At 39.5% G+C, this 20,963-nt stretch overlaps 2 protein-coding genes across 6 annotated transcripts in view; one reads left to right on the top strand and one right to left on the bottom strand.

Annotated features, from left to right (window-relative positions):
* arhgap42b (Rho GTPase activating protein 42b) overlaps nucleotides 1–14,082 on the top strand; it is a 59,746-nt gene extending 45,664 nt beyond the window's left edge. Inside the window, exons 7-26 of one of the 5 annotated variants that reach the window (XM_026319959.2) lie at nucleotides 96–200; nucleotides 1,003–1,132; nucleotides 1,498–1,598; nucleotides 2,151–2,260; nucleotides 2,829–2,885; nucleotides 4,558–4,636; nucleotides 4,934–4,973; nucleotides 5,257–5,319; nucleotides 5,469–5,543; nucleotides 6,056–6,140; nucleotides 6,331–6,389; nucleotides 6,880–6,985; nucleotides 9,059–9,218; nucleotides 9,838–9,988; nucleotides 10,247–10,648; nucleotides 10,927–11,083; nucleotides 12,035–12,097; nucleotides 12,186–12,265; nucleotides 13,064–13,155; nucleotides 13,936–14,082. In XM_026319959.2, the coding sequence (XP_026175744.1) occupies nucleotides 96–200; nucleotides 1,003–1,132; nucleotides 1,498–1,598; nucleotides 2,151–2,260; nucleotides 2,829–2,885; nucleotides 4,558–4,636; nucleotides 4,934–4,973; nucleotides 5,257–5,319; nucleotides 5,469–5,543; nucleotides 6,056–6,140; nucleotides 6,331–6,389; nucleotides 6,880–6,985; nucleotides 9,059–9,218; nucleotides 9,838–9,988; nucleotides 10,247–10,648; nucleotides 10,927–11,083; nucleotides 12,035–12,097; nucleotides 12,186–12,265; nucleotides 13,064–13,152 (2,112 nt within the window). In that variant the 3' untranslated portion in view covers nucleotides 13,153–13,155; nucleotides 13,936–14,082. Of the gene's footprint in view, nucleotides 1–95; nucleotides 201–1,002; nucleotides 1,133–1,497; nucleotides 1,599–2,150; nucleotides 2,261–2,828; nucleotides 2,886–4,557; nucleotides 4,637–4,933; nucleotides 4,974–5,256; nucleotides 5,320–5,468; nucleotides 5,544–6,055; nucleotides 6,141–6,330; nucleotides 6,390–6,879; nucleotides 6,986–9,058; nucleotides 9,219–9,837; nucleotides 9,989–10,246; nucleotides 10,649–10,926; nucleotides 11,084–12,034; nucleotides 12,098–12,185; nucleotides 12,266–13,063 lie in introns of all 5 variants that reach the window. The other 4 variants (XM_026319966.2, XM_033325505.1, XM_026319985.2 and 1 more) reach the window with 4 other exon arrangements.
* A 1,506-nt stretch (nucleotides 14,083–15,588) lies between these two features.
* On the bottom strand, nucleotides 15,589–20,536 carry pgr (progesterone receptor). Its single transcript, XM_026319998.2, has 8 exons — nucleotides 19,626–20,536; nucleotides 18,979–19,088; nucleotides 17,975–18,091; nucleotides 17,388–17,684; nucleotides 16,861–17,005; nucleotides 16,582–16,712; nucleotides 16,041–16,198; nucleotides 15,589–15,931 (listed from the first exon to the last, which is right to left on the bottom strand). Exons 1-8 carry the CDS (start codon nucleotides 20,516–20,518, stop codon nucleotides 15,776–15,778), a joined length of 2,007 nt encoding a protein of 668 aa, XP_026175783.1. The 5' UTR covers nucleotides 20,519–20,536; the 3' UTR covers nucleotides 15,589–15,775.
* Nucleotides 20,537–20,963: the final 427 nt, after the last annotated feature.

Here is a 20,963-nt window from a genome sequence, read left to right as displayed (position 1 = left end):
CTTTTTTAAAATGTGCTTTCTGGTATGAATTGATAATCATGCCCTATACTGTTTATTAACTCAGTAAATCACCCTTAAATATTGTCCCTCTCTAGCTCCTGGCCTTTCTTCAGGGTTTGTTTACATTCTACCATGAAGGATATGAGCTGGCTCACGAATTTGAGCCGTACAAACAACAGCTCCAGTTCAACCTACAGAACGTAAGTCTCAACACCTCAGGAGTTGTACACAAAGGCAACCAGCCACGTAATCATATTCTGCAGCTTATCATAGCCCGATATAACAAGAAGAGTTTTCACAAATGGATAGTTGTGTGATTAAATGAGATTCTTTGCTGCATACTGGATCAATATTTTCAGAGTGGTGTGTTGCAGGCAGTTACAACAGGCCATTTAATGGGGCTGTGTCAAAAAATAGGTAGAATTTGGAATAAAACTACAGCTGCTGTGATGGCTCCTCCTTCCAGTACTATGACTTCCCCACTTTCAGCCTGAAGGCTCAAATTTCTCTCTGACCCAAAATGTCAGCAGCATTGCCGTGACAATTTCCACTCCGTATCCCTCTTCCTATGTCTTAAGATGCAGAGAGCTCTAATAAGAGCTGGAGAAGGTGAGGCTGTCTCACTGTATCTCTACCAGGGGATTTGAAACAGCCTCATGCTGACCTTTGTGACTCTGAAAGGAGGATTTCTTGAAGGCTTTTCTAATTTGGTATCACCTCAAGTACATTCTTCACAATATATGTTTAATATGTTTGACTAAGATGACAGTTCTGTATTTCATTGGTTTCCTAACATGTTAGTTACTCTTTTCCCCAGGTGTGCTTATGGAGCTACACAAATAGGAAGTAATTGTCAGGGTTTTGCTGATTCTTTTTAAGCCTAATAATAATAATAATAATGAGGGCGTTGCTGACGTGAGAAATCATGAGGAAAAAAAATGCCAGTACAAACGATATCTTCTGTTAATTCACTGATAACACAGTCCGGCATTTTCCACACAGACAAGAAACAATTTTGTGAGCACAAAGCAGGAAGTGGAGAAGCTGATGAAGAGGATTCGGTCTGCAGATCAGGACTATAAACCCCCAGGCCAGTGGACAATGGAAGGCTTCCTGTATGTCCAGGAGAAACGTGAGTCTTTCTAGCTGGGCTCCAAGCCAACCAGCCCCCACACTCCGCCTCATTTATAAGTGCATGGTTTTACATCCATCACCATAAACATGTCTTGAGTTCTCCCAGTCCTCTGCAGAAGAGATCCTCTCACAGAGCTCTCATAATTCATCCTGTTTACCGATTCACTTTGATGTGCTCTCAAATGGAGGGTAGATACCACACATGGTAGATTTTCATCAGTAGTGATAAACAACATTTGATTTATCACACTTTAATTGCAAATTGATTTTCAGAAGTCATTCCAGAAGCCTGCAATTCAGAGAGGAATGTTATCCATAATATTTTTGGCACAACTATTTTCTCCTTTGTTTTTTTTGTTCTAGGTCCTCTGGGATGCACTTGGACGCGTCACTACTGCACATATGAGAAAGGCAGCAAGACCTTCACCATGAGCAACACTGAAAATAAGTCGGCTGGGAAACAGGTAGTTCAGTTTAGTTACTCATGCAAATGACAAAAACTGAGCAAGTATAATGTGTGTGGGTGAAACAAAGCACCCCTTTGGGGCTTATAAGAACGTCTCACTCCACAGGGGGAAAAGAGTAAAAAGTAAAGCTAATATAACTGTGATTTGGGCAAAGAGAGCCAAGGACTTGTTAACTCATGGCAGACGAAAATGATTCAAAGATGATCAAATCCACAGGAATGAAAATAGTCTTAGGTCCTGTTTTTGTACACATTTCAACAGATTCACTTCATTTACAAGCATTCATAATTACAAAAAGTAAAAACTTCATGAACCTTAAGTAATAAAGTTGCAATGATTTGATATTCCTTGTGTTAGATCAGCCAGTAACCTCTGGCGTACGTTTTTGCATGTATTTAATGCAAATCCATTCCAATTGAATAGTCTTACTGTTTTAGACTTACACAAAAATTAGCATTTGCAAGAAAAGAGTTGGAGATGAAGCCTCAAGTCTATTCATATTTCTCACTGTAGTTTCTAGTTATTAATGTATAGTGCTTTTATTTTTAGAATGGTCTTGTTCTGAACCAGCCAGAGATGTTCAAGCTCAAGTCCTGCATCCGAAGGAAAACAGACTCCATCGACAAACGTTTCTGCTTTGATATCGAAGTGGCAGAAAGGTCTGTGACTGTCTCAATCATCTAGATGTTCCCAAAAATGTCTTATAACTTACTTGGGCTTAAAAACATAATCATTACTAGTTATGACTAGTCGAATAAATCAGTATAGTCCAAGTTGTTTGATTTGATCAGGGAGTCTATATTAGTCTGGCTCCTGGAAAAATGTCTGTAAGTAATGGTTACCAGAGCTGAAGGTCAAAAGTAATAAAATCATATAATTACAGGGATTAAACAGATTTTTATTTGCTAATAACCTATTTTAAGATTAATATGCATGTGGAGTGTTTGTCCTTGTGCATTTTGTGTTCTGTTGATGCTCAACTGATACCGGCAATTAACCCAGATTATCACTGGAGTACACATCATTTGAACATGCAAGAGCTGTTCAGTTTTGATTAACATCTTCAAACATCTCCCTGTTTACCAGCGTTGGATATTTTCAGCCGTTTGTGTCCTGCATGTTCCTCAATTCCTCTCCTTACCTCTTATTTGTTGTATGTCCACAACTGAATATTTACTTTTATTTTTGAACCAATTCCATCTTTTCTCTGTGTTCATGTCGATGTAGAAATGACATCTATCGTGGAACTCTTTTCAGACCACTTCAGTTTTTCTGTAAAGTCCGGTATGTGAACTGACCAGTGCTGCCCTTTCAGCGCAGTTGCATGTGCTGCATGTGCTGCTAATCGTATCATTTACTAAGTCTCAAATCCAAGCCTTCTAATGAAACACTTTTGCCTTTTTACAACTTCACAACTTCAGACTTCACTTAGTCAACATGGGCTAAAGGATACAGACATATTGAGAAATAATAATTGTCTGCCTTTATTTAAATAGCACACTGATTTGCATATATTTCAAGGATCAGGTTCACTGTATGGATTCATAACCAACTATAATGTTTTACTGAGCAAAGGGAGAAGAGATTGGTCCGGGACCAAACACCTTTAAGTGGCTGCCTGCTGATTAACAGTGGCTGAATTTATTGAGATATAAGTTATAAGAGTTTATATATAGGGGCATCTCATCACTGTGCCTTATTGTTGCACTGCACCAGTAGTTCCAGCACTTGCTCACACTTGGTGAATGTTGCAGAGCATGGACAATAACTGCAGTTTATTTGCAAGATAACTCATTTATCATAAACTGTGATGCCCCAAGGTGCTTGTTCCAACCACAAGGACAATGTGGGCCAAGCTCCAGATGGCTTCAAGCTAATCCATTCATCCTCGTTATAATAAGCATCCCGTTACACCTATAGCCCAACCTGAATCGAACCAACCATCTCAAAATCACATTTTTAAAGGCTTGGTTCACCCACATTACTAATAGGGTATTTAGCCATGCAAATAGTTTCATTTTATCTACACAGATTTTAAGATATCTGTCTCTGAAACTTCTCTCCACCCAATAAATATAGTTTAATTTGTGCTCCTCACGGCAATGAAAAATGTTATTTTATACAATCAACAACAACCTGTTGTGTACCCAGTAATCCACAGATCTCACTATCATAATGACTTTAGCAGAAAGTAGTTTCCCTGAAAACTGATAACAGGTTGTTTTATGAGTCCGAGTAATGGGGACACTATTGCTGGAAAGAGATGTTGCTGTTGAATATTTAATGTTTTCAGTGTGGTGAGCATCATAAATACAGTGTATTGGGACGGAGGCATTAATAACAGAAACATTCATTTGAAATCCTGATCAAATCAGTCCATGGCAAAATACCATTAGAGGTTGCACTAAAAACTTTGTCTTCTGTGTTCTGTAATTTGGTTCAAATGGCACATTAATCATATCTCATGCAACTTGACATGGCTCCATGCTACTAACTATCACTACTGGGTGGGGTTGAGTTTTTTGCTGGTACATATTATCAGGCATAATGGTTTGTTATCATACTGCTGCCAGTTGAAGCAGTGCTACATATTGAGTGTATATAATGCTGAGACCAGTTTCATGCTTTATAGCGCAAGGTGAGGAGAGATGTGAGACACAAGAAGTGCTGTTCTGCAGAACACGGGGAAGAGGAACATGCATGCATGTTGAGTGCAAAAACAATGAATCACTCTGTAAAATATTAAGCACGTGCGGTTTGTAATTAGGAGTGGAATGTGAAGCACCACGCCACCTGAGGGCACAATTTGAAGTCAAGCATTTGCACTAGCATTTGCATTAGCTATTTTAGTTAAAGTCATTTTATAATTGTCTCAGCCAGTGTAAACATGGTCTGTCCAGGGGCCTCATGGCAATGAGATCAGACTGAGACCAGCTTTTCTCTGAAATCTTTCCAGGCATGGCGTTATGACACTGCAGGCACTGTCAGAGTCCAACAGAAGACTGTGGCTGGAGGCCATGGATGGCAAGGAGCCGGTGAGGAACTCTGCCTGTTTGTCTTAAAAAATATTCATTTTGTGCTGGCTGCTGCTGGTTTTTTACTTGATCCATTCACAAGAGGACAATATGGAAAGTGAATTATTTGTCATTGGCACCCTCTACTGGTGACTTCAGTTTAGGTCTTTCAGTAACCATGATCTCACCATCCACTTGTACTAATAATAGAACAGTCCACTTAAAGCATAGGAGCACTAGGACAACAGTGTGACATAATTCTTCTTCTTCTGGAAAGCTGTTCAAAGGGTTAATAATGATTTTTGTAAATTTCTCTAGATTTACAACCTGCCAGCCATATTAAGCAAAAAGGAAGAGAGTAAGTGTCTTTTTTTTAATCTTTCCAAATCTCTTTCAGCTTTCTAAGACTTGGAATAAAATCACCAACACTCACATATCAAACAGATACTTGTTGGCTGCAGCTGTTTCTGTTTATTAATACTTACTTGACATACACCCACTCAGCTGACACAGCAGAGCACAGAGGTTGTATCTTATTAGTCAGAGCACAAGCCTAGGGGAGAGCTTATTATTCCTGCATGATGCGTGGTTAACTCAAGTATTAATTGATGTGTCAACCCTATTTTCTTGTTGTATTACAGCATTTCTTAATGAGGTGGGCTTTAACTTTGTAAGGAAATGTATTGACCTGGTGGAGATGAGAGGTGAGACACTGAAATTTCTGTTTTCATTTGTCAAACAGTATAAATAACAGTACACTTCATTGACAACACATTGCACTGGCTTCAGTCTTAACTGAACTAAAAATCGTTACTTTTAAAAATTCTTAATTTTCTTTTTCATTGCCTTGTAGGCATAAATACAATGGGACTGTACAGAATTGGAGGAGTCAACTCCAAAGTACAGAAGCTCATGACCACAGTCTTTTGTAAGTAATACAAATAAAATCCTACTCACTCTGACATTTTAAATTGCCTTTCAGCAAAGCATAGATATAATTTTGTAATTTTTGCCACCTTCTCGTTTTATAGCTGTTAAAGCTTTGGTGTATGAATAGGTTGAATCTAGAGCTTCAGCAAACATATGGAGAGACCCTGTATGCGAGCAAAGAGCTCCTCCTTGTGGTGTGACAGTGTAACAACCACCTGGTCTCATATTTGTCATTACCTTATTAGCTGACCTAGTCTTCAGTCTTTTGAACAGGAATGTCTGGATGATTTATTAAAGTCTTCACACTTGATTGATTTCCATGTCTATGTGACACCAGATGTGTTCTTTTGTTCTTACATTTAATTCAGGTTTTTCTCAAGTCAGTATTTTTAGTGCTCATTTAAGCAGTCTGCCAAGTCGTGACAGGTTGCATTGGTTTCTTCAGATTTGCTTTAGATAGTTTACAACTTAATCATCTTCTTATATAAAAATAAAATGTGTTTCCTGTAGCCTCCAAGGCACCTGTGGATATGGATCTGGACCCAGAGATATGGGACAACAAAACTATTACCAGTGGTTTGAAGAACTACCTCAGGTCAGCTTGCCCCACCAGCTGTGTGTCCTTAGCTGTAACAAATTATCATTACCTCCATGACGCTTCTTGAAACCTCTTTGGTGTTAGTTCTGCATTCAGTCCTGCCACTGACTCACAAAGGAAGGCACCTGTATTAAAAAGACCTATACCACTCAGGAAATAAATGACAGTTGCTCTCTTTATTCACTAGGTGTCTCTCTGAGCCGCTAATGACCTTCAAACTCCACAAAGATTTTATCATGGCTGTCAGTAAGTAAAGAGAGGATGGCAACAGCTACAATATAAAAGATTTATTTGGCTGACTGTGCTATTTACTTGTGTTATTATACATGAGAGAGATTAAGCTGTCACAGCATAGTCGAATTTAAAACATACTATATATGTATTAAAAATACAAAAAATACTGATCACTGATATAGATATACATTTGGCTCATTTGCTTCTGTCTACACATTTGTGTCTTGATTAAAAAGTAAATATTCCATTAGGAGCTAAATTTTGTAGATTTTTTTTTCTGATTCCCTACATACAGTCTAATGTTAAAAGTTCATGTACCACTGCATGCATATTGGTCAGATGTTACCATATTATTATATGTAGTTACATATAAAATGTTATGTTCTCTCATAGTCACTGTAGTATTTTATTACGAATTTAAGAATTTATGAATTGCTTGGTATTTTTTGTGTTTGCCAATCATCCTCCTGATTCCTTTATATCAATTTACCTTTTCTTGTAGAGTCAGATGACCAGAACTACAGGGTGTGTGCTGTCCATGCTTTGGTTCATAAACTGCCTGAGAAGAACAAGGAAATGCTGGAGCTGCTCATACAACATCTTGTCACGTACGTACACTACCGTTCAAAAGTTTGGGGTCACTTAGAAATTTCCTTATTAATTCCTTACTAATCAGAAATACACTCTATACAGTGTTAATGTGGTAAATGACTATTCTAGCTGCAAATGTCTGGTTTTTGGTGCAATATCTACATAGGTGTATAGAGGCCCATTTCCAGCAACTATCACTCCAGTGTTCTAATGGTACAATGTGTTTGCTCATCGTGTCAGAAGGCTAATGGATGATTAGAAAACCCTTGTGCAATCATGTTAGCACAGCTGAAAAGAGTTTAGCTGGTTAGAGAAGCAGCTTCCTTTGAGCAGGTTGAGTATCTGGAGCATCACATTTGTGGGGTCGATAAAACGCTCAAAATGGACAGAAAAAGACAACTTTCATGTGAAACTCAACAGTCTATTCTTGTTCTTAGAAATGAGGGCTATTCCATGTGAGAAATTGCCAAGAACCTGAAGATTTCCTACAACAGTGTGTACTACTCCCTTCAGAGAACAGAACAAACAGGCTCTAACCAGAGTAGAAAGAGAAGTGGGAGGCCCCGCTGCACAAATGAGCCAGAAGATAAGTACATTAGAGTCTCTAGCTTGAGAAATAGACGCCTCACAGGTCCTCAACTGGCAGCTTCATTAAATAGTACCCGCAAAACGCCAGTGTCAACATCTACAGTGAAGAGGCGACTCCGGGATGCTGGCCTTCAGGGCAGAGTGGCAAAGAAAAAGCCATATCTGAGACTGGCCAATAAAAGAAAAAGATTAATATGGGCAAAAGAACACAGAGGAAGATTGGAAAAAAGTGTTATGGACGGACGAATCGAAGTTTGTGGTGTTTGGATCACACAGAAGAACATTTGTGAGACACAGAACAACTGAAAAGATGCTGGAAGAGTGCCTGATGCCATCTGTCAAGCAAGGTGGGGGTAACGTGATGGTCTGGGGTTGCTTTGGTGCTGGTAAGGTGGGAGATTTGTTCAGGGTAAAAGGGATTTTGAATAAGGAAGGCTATCACTCCATTTTGCAACGACATGCCATACCCTGTGGACAGCGCTTGATTGGAGCCAATTTCATCCTACAACAGGACAATGACCCAAAGCACACCTCCAAATTGTGCAAGAACTATTTAGAGAAGAAGCAGGCAGCTGGTCTTCTATCTGTAATGGAGTGGCCAGCGCAGTCACCAGATCTAAACCCATTTGAGCTGTTGTGGGAGCAGCTTGACCATATGGTACGCAAGAAGTGCCCATCCAGCCAATCCAACTTGTGGGAGGGGCTTCTAGAAGTGTGGGGTAAAATTTCTCCAGATTACCTCAAAAAATTAACAACAAAGGTCTGCAATGCTGTAATTGCTGCAAATGGAGGATTCTTTGACGAAAGCAAAGTTGAAGGAAAAAATTATTTCAAATAAATATTATTTCTAACCTTGTCAATGTCTTGGCTATATTTTCTATTCATTTTACAACTCATGTGGTAAATAAAAGTGTTACTTTTCTTGGAAAACACAAAATTGTATGGGTGACCCCAAACTTTTGAATGGTAGAGTATTTCTGCAAAAAACCCCTTACATTGCAGCCCTTAAAAAAAGAACAGCCTCATGTGAAATGATAAGAATTACTCGGGCTGATAGTCTGTTCAGCTCTGGGAGAGCTTAATTGTATGTGAACAGTTCCTTTTGCTTGAAGTTATAAGGTGTAAAGGCTACAGGGATCTATTAGCAGAAATCTCTAAATATGTTGTCATTAGTGTGCAATCACTGGAGAATACCAGCAGTTGCATTTTCTTAATCTTCAGTGATGAATGAATAAATGAGCCTTTTAAATCTACATAGTAGGGGCTCTTTCACTGAAGCAGCCATGTTGTGCCACCATGTTTCTACAGTAGCCCAGAATGGACAAACCAAAAACTGGCTCTAGACAGTGAAAAGTGTTTTGTCATGACTCTACACTTCCATTGTACACTCCCTTATGTCTGGAAATGGAGTGGGATGTGAGTAGTGCTCAGAAGGTGCAGTCTCACCATTGCACATTGTACCTTTAAGACTATGTAACTCCTACTATTTCATTTACCTGCAGAGTTTCCAGACAAAACCAGCTCAACCTGATGACAGTGTCAAACCTAGGTGTCATCTTTGGACCCACACTCATGCGGTCACAAGAGGAGACTGTAGCAGCCATGATGAACATCAAGTTCCAAAACATTGTAGTGGAAATCCTTATCGAGAACTTCAACAAAGTGAGTCATTGTTTGGCTTTAGATGTACACTATGCTCATAATTTTGTCTTCGTTATCATCATGTCTTCCACAAACTCTTTGTGAGTTTAATCCTTTATATTACTTTTGTATTATTAAGTTTGCTCATGCTATCACAGAAGATTTTCAACAGATTTATGGGAAACACCGTGAAGATTTGATGCTTTTTTTTTTTTTTATTGTTTTGCTAAATAATACTACAGGGCACCACATACAGATGGGTGCATGGATATGATCTTATGTCATGGTAACTGCAATTTCATATTTCAGTATTGATGTAGTCTTCAAATTCAATTGAGACACAATTTATGGTTTTAATAACCAAATTTAAACGTAGATTCAACAAGTTATTTTACTTATTTCATCTTTCAGCAATTTTAGTGGTAGATCAGAGATACATAGAGATAGCTACGTCTCTTTTCTGCTTAATGTCGGATGGATAATAAAATTCTTGAGTCTCCTGATTATCATTTCATCCTCTGAGTATACTAAGTATCAAAGGTCAAACAATTTGAAAACCCCAGTTGAAATACAGCCTGTATTGGAAATAAACACATTGTGTAGTGTGTAGCATAATCATTGCTTCTGCCTGGACCTTCAGATCTTCCACCAGCCGCCAGACCCCAATGTGCCCCTGCCACAACCCCAGAGTCGGCCTGGCTCTCGCAGGAGCAGGGCCATCTGTCTCTCCACAGGGCCCAGAAAGCCCCGCAGCCTCTACACCCCAACACTGTGCCTGGCAGATGCAGAAAGTGAGTACCAAAGCAATGATTACCACCACAGGCCATCACACCATAATTTGCCAAAACCTGTCAGTGGCCTTTAATATTTCTCAGACATCGGTGAACCAAATGTGCTGTCTCACCAAATTTCTGAAAGCTGCATCTCATGTTGGGAATATGTCTCCAGAAAAGGTGTTTTCTTTAAGCTATAAATTAAACACAATCTGGACGAGGATGAGGAAGTTCATCCATTAGGTTTTAATGAGGGCCTTGTGTGCCTCTTCTCTGGTCCCTGCATAGGTGACACTTTCAGCAGCAGTCGAAGCAGCACCCCCATGGGCAGCATGGAGTCTCTATCCTCCCATTCCTCTGAGCAGAATACCTCCTCCAAAACAACTTCCTCTGCTCAGGTAAAGGACAAGTCGCTCTTGGACCTCTGCCGAGCACCATCACAGCTCTCAAATGGCCCTAGGAATAGTGTGTGTGTCAGCAGCCCTGAGTCTAGCTCCAGAGAGGACACAGGTCGTACAGATGGAGAGTCAGAGGATGCTCTCAGTTTGTCTTCAGCCAGCACAGCACCCAGGCTTTCTCCTGCACCCAAAAAAGCCCCACACTTCCACACTGACCTCAAACCAGTGCTGCTGAACCGCTCCACTGCTCCTTCCCTGAAATCACTGCTTATATCTGAAGGTAGGTTAAACCATCTGGTAATGCCAATTAGTAGAGGTTTCTTTTACATAGAGTTGAAGGAAATCTCATGAATGTGTAATTTTCAGAACCAAATCCATAGGTAGGCTGACAGTACCACCTTGATTTAGGCATAACTTAGACAGCAGTAATGAGATATTATTTACATGGCTCATTTCCTGAGTTACTTGTTGTGGTGAGTGAGTTTGAGAGTATCAGATCTGAACATCCTTATCCCATTTACTAGTAGAAAGAACTTACAATTTGTATCACTCCTCAAGGTCACAGGAGCTGCTCTGGATCTGTCCAAATTTTGTCAACACTGGAGCCCAAAGAGAGTTTAAAGTCTACTGAGCACCCAGACCTTCCACCAAAGCAAGTGATCCGCCGCAGGATGGACACATCAGCCAGCAATGGCTACCAGAGACCTGGCTCAGTGTAAAAAGTTTTCACAGTTCCTCTAATGATATTAACTGCTCCGCAACAGTATATGTAAAATCTTGTGTATGTTTTATTATTCATTGCTCCTCACCTAATATTGGTGGCCAGTCAGGCTAATTTGTTGAATCATCAATTAGCAGAAAATTAAGAGTATATTATATACGTATACATTTTTGTGGGTGTATATGCTCACGCACACACTGCAAAATAACTACATGTCAATAAGACTTGAGGACAGTAGTTCAGTTTCTTTTTGTCTTCTTCCTTTTTCTCTTTGTCCCTGTTCTTCAAGTCATCAGCCTCCTCCTTTGCTGTTTATGAGCACTGAGAGATCTCGGGGATCAGATGAACATCTGAGATTTATGCCTTTTCCTCTTTGGTGGGAGAGCTGGCTTTAATTACGCTCTGCCTGCTCTGGGGTTGATGTGACCCAGCAGCAGTCTGCACTCATTCTCATGGGACACATAGATTGCTTAACTTGTCATGTCTAAGAAGCCAGTCACACGGTCTCACAAGTAGTTTCCTTGTTTAGCACCCAGCCAGCTTGCCCAAGGGTCTGTTGTCCTGTTCGCTCTGACGTTGTTCTACTCAGGGTCAAGTGCAGACTTGTTATATAGTTTAACTGCATTTACTGGCACTCTGCCTAGAGGAAGGACATCTCACATATTGTGTAATTACACCTTTCACCTAATTTTAAACAATGAGAAATCCTGGCAAGGCTTAGACAAAGAGGACGATTTGTTTTGGTCAGAAAAGGTTAGATTGGCTTGAATTTCTCTCTAAGACAACACTGCTGGTTTTATACACAGTATAAAAATTGATTGCACTGGAGTTTTACTTACTCTGATGAGCCCATTGCAGGATATATTTTTCTTTGTATGACATCATTTACCAAATATTTTGTTTTACAGCTCAGTTAGTTTTTTTTTTTTTTTGTTGTTGTTGCAGGGTTGCTGCCAGAGCGCTGCTTTTTGAAAATGCCTCTTCCCCACAGTCTGTACCGGTTGGAAGGTACTGTAAAAACATTGTCTACTTTCAAACGAATCCTCATCTCACATCAAATATTTCATGGCACTGCCTGTTTTTGTTGTCCTAATAGAGATGCCAAGGCTATGTATTCCTGTGAGGCAGAGCACAGCCATGAGCTCAGCTTCCCCCAGGGGGCACATTTCTCAAACGGTGAGCAAAGCAATAACAAGACCTAACATTTTAATATCTAGATGACAGTTCTTCTTTGCAGAAGCACATTTTTTTTAAACAATGTACATATACAGGTTCTTTGTGTATTGGTGGTACACAGCAAAAACCTGGCTAAGTCCCAATATTATGTAGAGGCATAAAATATGCCATAAAATTTGCTTTTAGCGTGACACCCCCATATGCACTGATTAAATTCAGACCCAGTATTTTTTATTGTCTAATGCCTTTTCCTTGAAGAGATGACTTGGCCCACAACCAGTGCAGGCAGGTCACGGTAACCTAGTGATGGAAGGCACCAGTGCTTGTTCCCTATTAATGCAGCCAGCAGCCAAATGCAAGAACGTCAACAAATTCTCCCTACCATTTACTAGCAGGCAGAGCACTTCTATTGCTCTGTACATAGGCCATTTTTCTCTACATCCTTACTCAGCATATATCTGCTGGACAGTTTGAGCTGTGTGCTTTCATTTTTTTTTTTTTTTTGTTAATTTTGGTGCATCTAAGCAGTGATTAACCTCATGTTCATGCCTGTGTATGATTAAGCAAGGCAATCCTACTTTAAAGCCTGCTAAAATAGTCTGTGATGGAATTCAAAGAGCAGTGTGACCCTGAGTCTTCCCCAGTCTTCTATAAATGTTTATATTTTGCCTAGTGACTAGATCTGGGAATACTTTAAATGAATACAGGCTTGTGATTCTAATCAGATTACACTAAAGAGTATGGTTTTCTCTTCTTGTTAACTTAAGTATTTTTTTCTTCTTTTTTTTTGACCCATAGTCTATCCCTCAATTGAACCAGGCTGGCTCCAAGCGACATACGAGGGAAAAACAGGTTTAATTCCAGAGAATTATGTCGTCTTCCTCTAACAGGTGATAAATATTGCATCTTTTTCATGGTATCCATGGAAAAAATGCAAGATGCGATTTATTTTTCATTTTCCTGTATTGACTGACATTCCTGGAGTTTATGGATTCTTAGCAAATATCAAGCAGAGCATTAACTACTTTAACAGTGCTAGAGGTTCATATTCCAAACATCTATCTCCTGTAATGACTGCATTGTGAAATGTCTGGGGAACCTGTAGATTGAATAGTTAAAAGAAGTTGGTATGACATTATTGTGTGGTGTAAATATATTACCCAATGACTGCACTAATGATTTTATTCCCAGTATTAGTCTACAGAGTCACATGGTCACAGTCACATCCCATTTCACAAACTTTATTCTCCAAAATATATTATCTTTTAACTTCTCATTATATCAACATGACACTTTTATCAAGTTGTTAAAGGAAATCTGTACTTTCATAAACATTTTGTACTACCAGTAACTGAGCAAACTGTGATTTAAAACAACAGTATCAATCCTAATCTATGAGAAAAAGCATTGTATGTTTGCACCTTAACTTTCATGTTTATGACCTGTGACCATCATCCACTGAACCTGTTCACTGCTGTAGTACACTTTCTGGTTGGCTACGCAGTACTGTACTGTACTGTACATTAATTTTCATTAGTTCATCTGTAGTTGATAATCAAAAATATTTACTTCTGTTACTTGTAAGTGTTAAGTACTATAAATTATCACATCAAATATATGCCGTATGTAAAAATGTGTTTGTTTTTTTTTTTTTTTATAATGTCATGCAGGCTATCTTCAAGGGGGTGGAGCCTTCACCTTTAATGAATTTGTGATACTGTACTCTGATGTACTAGTAATGACAACTAGACATGAATCAGATAATATTATATTACAGATGCCATTTCATATTAAATTTTTCTTATTGTCATGACATTTCCAAATTACAAACGCAATAATTATCTTAAAAGTTAACTTCAGTGATACTATTTCAGAAAAAGATTAAAAAAAAAGAAAATAAACAACTCTCAACACTTTTACAAACCAAAAACTTTCTCCAAAATAAGACCGGTTGCTGAAAATGTATTTGGGAAAGAATTTGAGGTCTCAATTTGCCAAGATCAGAATGTTCTTTTTCATTTTCAATGTTAAGAATGCAAGGTGGCCTTGAATAGTCATGCTGAGGAAATACTCCCTTACAGTCTGAATTTGCAGGGGCATATCACGGAAATTATATCTATATCCTGACTATATAACATTTGGCAACCTTATTTTATGTGGTAACCGTGTTTCCTTTCAGTCATCTGCTGTGTCTTGATGGTGCACAAACATGTCTATAAATAAACAATGTGATTTATTAGACCCGTTTCTCAAATTCTGTTCACTATTGTGAAATTAATAACAATGATCTTTCCTGCACATTTTAGGTCCTGTTTGTCCAGTTTGGTAGCAAAAGAGCTTGAAAAACGTATTAAATTATTTCAAAACAAAGTGACTTGTGTAGCCAAGTATGGTGACCCATACTCAGAATTTGTGCTCTGCATTTAACCCATCCCAATGTGCACACACACAGCAGTGAATACACACACACACACACACACACACACCGTGAACACACACAGAGCAGTTTGCAGTCATCGCTGCTGTGCCGGGGAGCAACTGGGGGTCCGGTGCTTTGCTCAAGGGTTTCACCTCAGTCGTGGTATTGAAGGTGGACAGAGCGCTGGCTATTCACTCCACCCCACCGACAATTCCCGCAACTTTCGGGTTACAAGTCCAACTCCCTATCGATTAGGCCATGACTGCCCCTTCAATAGAATTTGGTCTAATATTAGATCATGGGTTAAGGAACATGCGATTAGTGGTTGCTACAGATAGGAATACTGTTTCAGAAAAACACTGTAAAAAAAAAAAAAAAATTGCATGTTTACACTTGCATCTTTTTACACACTGAATTACTTGAATTAAATATGTCACCTACATCCTTGATCCCTGACTAAAATCTGTTTCATTATACATGTAGTATAGGACATTGTGCAATGTTGGAGAGATGTGCACCAAGTTCTTTCTAAGTCGCTTAAACCCTCAATTGTTCTTGTCAAATTTTTACACATTTTAAAGATATTTATCTTCCAAGTTTCTTCTCCCTGGATTAAGTGCATCGCTTTAATGTGCTGCTAACACTCTAGGAATATACTATACTATAAGTTTTGTGTGTCTCGTGCTATTCTCATTTATTTTAAAAAAATGATAGGAAACAATATTTTAATTTTTTATCTTTGTTTCTTGTTTCTCACTGTTCTCTTTTCACTACCAAAATGTTTGTATCTCTAGATGTTTTCAATCCATACTGTATATCATTTACTAAGTACCATTGGTATAGAAGTTGTAGGACAGGAAAGGATGGACACAGAGGAGCCTTTCTGACTGATGCATCTAAATTTATAAATTTCAAGATATCTCTCTACCAAAAAAAAATTTTAAGGTGCATGTTCATACTAGTCAACCTCATAAAGAGTATTAGAGGCAATATGGCAAATAATTAGTGAAGGATAATAATCCAGTATAAGTGCAGTGAATAATCCAGTCAAAAGATGTCTTTGCAGAGTTGTGATAGTTGTACTGGCATCATCACTTGGCGTGGAATAAGAGGGGCCTCACCATGCCTGCCAGGACCTTGGGAAGCTGGGAAGCAATGACCTCTGACATCATCTCTGGAAATTCCACTTTCATGGCATCTGCCTGGATGAAGGTGCTCAGACAGTACAGGTTGACCTTTTTCACTATCTGTCAGAAATGAGACGTATTTGTTTTGATGAGACATATTTGTTTTTGTACTCAGTAAACTAGCAGCTAAATTATGACACATGAATTAATCCTGTTGTACTCAGCTCACATCATGCATGGAGTCCATCAGTTTGGTGAGGTGGTAGAAACGCTGTGAGCTGGCCACAACGCTCTTCTCTCTCACGTGTATAAGCCTGGTCAGCTCCCGGATGTAGCTTTGCCTCATCTCTTCAAATGCTGCCTGACTTTTGAGTCCCTCAAGAGGCACTGATAGCAGACAGGACACAAGCACAAATTTATAATTTCTCAAAAATCTTTCTACTTCAAAATGAAAAACAAAGATTTTGTTTTTTGTTTTGAGTTATAAAGCTTAAATTTTAAAGAAATGCAACAGATGGTTCTGAAATAACATGCTGCTATAATCTTTTGCAATAAGTGTACAGCTATGCTCTCATAGCAACTGATACATAAATCTAGCCAAGGTCAAGTCACTGTACAGCACTCTTTATTGTGCAGCTCTACAGATAGGCATCACTAATAAGCTTCTGTTTGCAATGTTGTTCACTAAGTAGTTTTAATTCAAATAAGAAGGTCAACATAAGTTTAAAAAGTCATTTGTAGTCCACTTTAGGAAGCTCTAGGTCTTTTACCTGTGTTGAGTAATATTATGGCTTTCATGCAGAGAAACTCTTCATGAGTAACTTGAAGATTTGCAAATTCCTGAGGGATATACTGTATCGCCAGGCAGATGTCATAAATCGGAGATCTCCTCATTTGCTCCCTCAGACAAAAACACAAAAATGGTTCATATTTCTGAACAACTGCAAACTTCTTTTCCATACAAAATCGTTGCATCAGTGTCATTTCTGCGACTCATTATAAATGGACCTGAATCAACTCAAAATGCTTGTGTGATGAGAGTTACTTACTGACTAAGAATTAGATCAGGTGCAAAGTATAAAAATTCACTGGTGACATTCTGAACGGAGCGCCAGCCAAGGGAGAACACCATTAGGTTCATCCACGAGTACTGGATGAGGGTCATCTGATCAGTGATGTGAAGATTACAAAACCCTTAGGAAAAAAAACATGAAATCCTCTATTAGAGAGCATTTAATTTGTCAGATTATTGCTCTTTTTTTTTCCATTGGAGATACAACGTATGCCGTAAAACATGCTCTTATTGTACACAGAGATGCCTCACATGGGTTCTTGAGGAATATTGACTACGCTACAGAATTATTGACAGATTTTAGGAAATGATTTAATCATTATAATCATTAGTCATTATTATTAAGATTTTCTGTGATAGGTCAAATTATATTATTTAAAATCACGTCTGTCATTGCCAGCTTTCTATCTTAATCAGTGTGTGAAGCTTACACCTTCTGCGAGGCCTGCCAGTGAATCTCCATGGCAACATCTTTGGTGACCCTGACCTGCAGAGAGCTGTTACCTGGCAGAGACTTGGACCACTTGACGATCCACAGCAGCTGTTTCTCACACAGCTTGTTGAGACAGCTGAGAAGAAGATGAGGAACATCCACCTGAAGGTTGTCATAACCACAGCACACAATCTCTGGTTCAATGTTTGCCAGGGTACTGATCATCTGTTGGCTGACTTGCATGCCTATTTTGCAAGACATGGAGATCAAGGCCTGATTGTCACTGGACATGGTCTGGTGGGGCTGGACCATCAGGGATGGCACCAAACCCAAGGCTTTTAAAGCCCCAAAACGCTTCAGCTTCCTGCCTGTAATATGAATACAGGACCTGGTTAGATTTGCATCACAGAGCTTCAGTGTTTTTCTTTCTGTACTAAATAAATTCACAATATGAGTGAACCACTCAACCGCTCAACCCTGGATTTGAAAAATGAGTTTAACACTTCTGCTTGCGAGAGGATCCTGTTTAATGTTCTCTTTAATGCTAATCATGGTGTCAAAGTCTGACTTGTGGTACATATCCAATCACTTTCTTTTTTGCCATATGTGTGATTTAGCTGGGTATAAAACGAATTCTTATGAGTCTAATTCTTCTTACCTCCAAGCATCATTCCCGCTTGATAGCACTTTCTGAGGCGACATGCTGGGCAATTTTTCCTCCGGATTTTGTCCACAATGCAGTCATTCCGTCCAGCACAGAGATAGCTATGATGGCCTGTTGAGTAAAAGGGTACAGACAATGAACACAATTTTAACAGCACTTGCTTTTCAAACCTGTAGGGAGGAGGTGAGTCACATAATGAGGACAGAAACTATTGAAAGACTTGACTAATAGCAATGGTAGCCCATTCCACAGTGAAGCAGCGTTCTGAGCCAAGATCTAAAGTACAAAATTAGATAACGGCAAGGCTGTGAGGACAGAGTGACATGACCATGGTCAGACATAGTGGCTTCTTTATATCTTGCATTGAAAGATAACAAGAAAAACAAGTCCACGATGAAGAACACAGTGAACACTGGTCAATGTGATACTGTTGCTAATGACCTTTACCAACTACCATAGAAGGCCAAATTTGATGTGGTAACTCCTTTTCAATACGCTGCAAGCTTTCACTGTAGATGATAGCTCTTATCTACTGTTAATGTTCTGTTACAGCTCGTCTTTGATGTTTTTATTTTATTTTTTATTGTGGTGTTTTTTGTGAGAAATGACAACTAATCAGGAAGAATACGGTAAAACAGGTCAATTTTTATATGCAATCATCTTAAATTATTAGTATTACACTTTATAATAGTATATGTGTGTAATGGACTATGGCGGTATCAGTGACCATAAAACTACATGTGCAACAAGAGAACACAGTAAACAAAAAGGTGCACCGTCCCAATGTGTGTTGGAGGAGGCAGAGGAAAAACAAAAGCAGAGGACTGATAAAAACCATCGTGCACATTTGAGCTACTGTCACTGTGTATACTCAATAGAATATATTTGTATTGGACAATAATTTAAAGCACGAAAACAAAAACACTACCAGTAGCTCATGCTTCAAATAATCTGACAATTAGTACACACTTTTTCAGAAGTTTTTTTTTTTTTTTCACCTTCAACTGCTCTTTTAAAAAAGACTTTACAGCTTCCGCAGGTCAGGACTCCATAGTGGCAACCAGATGCCTCATCACCACAGATTACACACTGTCTCTGAGGTGGCATACTAAAACAGAAGAAAACATATTGATGAACTAAAACTACAAACTGCAAGTCATTTCTGGCTTCAGACTATCTTTTGATAGTGAAATGTACAGAACATGCCATAAGAAACAATAAGGACTGAAATATCTAAGTTTGATCTTTATCAAAAGCAAAAACTAAACGTTACTTTAATCTCATTTTACTCGATTTTTTTTAACTTGCTTTCAGTAAAAGTGTTTGTTTCGTAAGAGTTTCATCACAGGCAGGTGACAGTTGTCCATTACAAGTCGATTTGACGCTTTTCTAAACCCATAAAAAGTCTCACTCACAAACGGATAATTGTTGTGCACTAGCAAACCATCTTTTCTGACAGTCGGGATAGATTACCATCATCCTTGTCTGCCCGTTATCTGGCTAATTAGCCTGTGTTCTCTCTTTTAATTCCAGCTGTCAGACAAGCATGTTACACAGTCTATTGGAAAATGTATGCGACTCATTTGATCAGTCCGATTTCAACCCACCTGCGATTTCAAAGTAAAAGTTTGAAGTAATGAATTACCCAGGGAATGCGGAGAAAGGTGATGGGTTCCTCTGAGACAGGGCCTGGTTCTGGATCCCATCATAGCCGCTGTGTGTGTACGCGTCTTCGGTCACCACAGTGGACTGGCTCCAGTACTGAGGTTCAGCCGGAGTCTGCACCTGCCAGCGTGGAGCCTCGTTCTTGCACACTGTTAGTTGCGAAGCTGCGTGCGTTTTGCTGTTAAAGTTACTGACAACCTTTCCTGACAAACCACACCTGAAGTCAGTCCTGACCTGGCCTTCTAGCTGCTCTGACTGGTTCAAGTCGATCAGAAAGTTTGAAGATCCCTCCAGCCCCGAGCGAGAACCCGCAGCAGCGGGTGCGAAGCTTGTCGATTCCGCGTCACTAAGCCCCAGCTGTCGCTTCACGTCGGTGCCACAACAGGCGTCAAGAGCAGGTATCTCCGATGATGGCTCAAAGCTGGGACAGGGGGTGTCCATAATCACAGAAGGCTCATTCTCATCTTTGATGAACTTACATGCCCCGGTGGTCGAATGGAGACCTAAACTTGTGCCAGGCAAACTGTCAGATGTGCCCACATGCGTCCTCTGGACTTTTACTAACTCTTCCCACGGCACAGCATCACACTTCACATATTCACTGCTACGGTCATAAAAATGTTTTGAAGACGGTGGAACATCGAGTATGTTACAATCTTTAAAAACGGCGTCGTCGCCGCTTGAATTTAGACCGTGGATCAGTTTGTCGGTGTTTCCAAAATTACGCACGGAGGAGGACATGCAGGGCTGTGATTCGTTCGATAATTTAGTGTTATTGTACTCAGCGTCGACCAAGTCACTTACTCTTGTAGCAATGGAATCGGTGATCGGCGTCGTGGTGGTGCTCATCCTTCCATTTATTTTATTTTCCATTTCTTGAACCGTGGAGCACACAGCAGAGCCTGGAGCGCACAGAGGCTGGGAAGTGTCTGATTAAGTTGTAGCTCAGACCTTCCTGTAATCCTACTCCCAGTCGAGAAAGGCTGTCACTTAAAGTTTAACTGCAAATCAAAAGAAAGGAAAACACACTTTTAGCCTGTAAGTAATTTTTTCTTGTGCTATTGGTGGTCACGTTTCAAAGTTGAATGGATGTTCAGTGTCTCCTTAGATTTCCAGTATCTTTCCTCAATCGGACTAAACAGCCAACCTACCCAACGATGCCACACAGAGCCACGCTACAGAAATGTTTGGCGTCACACTCTCATTATAAGAGACGGCAAAACAGCCACCCAATGAAGAGAATACACAATGGATATAAGCATGCCAAGGGCCTTTAGTCTCCACCCTTCTGTTCATGAATGAGGCGCAACATGGAGTG

Source organism: Mastacembelus armatus, chromosome 13 (genome assembly GCF_900324485.2).
Source record: "Mastacembelus armatus chromosome 13, fMasArm1.2, whole genome shotgun sequence".
Classification (NCBI taxonomy): Eukaryota; Metazoa; Chordata; class Actinopteri; order Synbranchiformes; family Mastacembelidae; genus Mastacembelus; species Mastacembelus armatus.
This window is presented reverse-complemented; position numbering and strand designations above follow the sequence as displayed.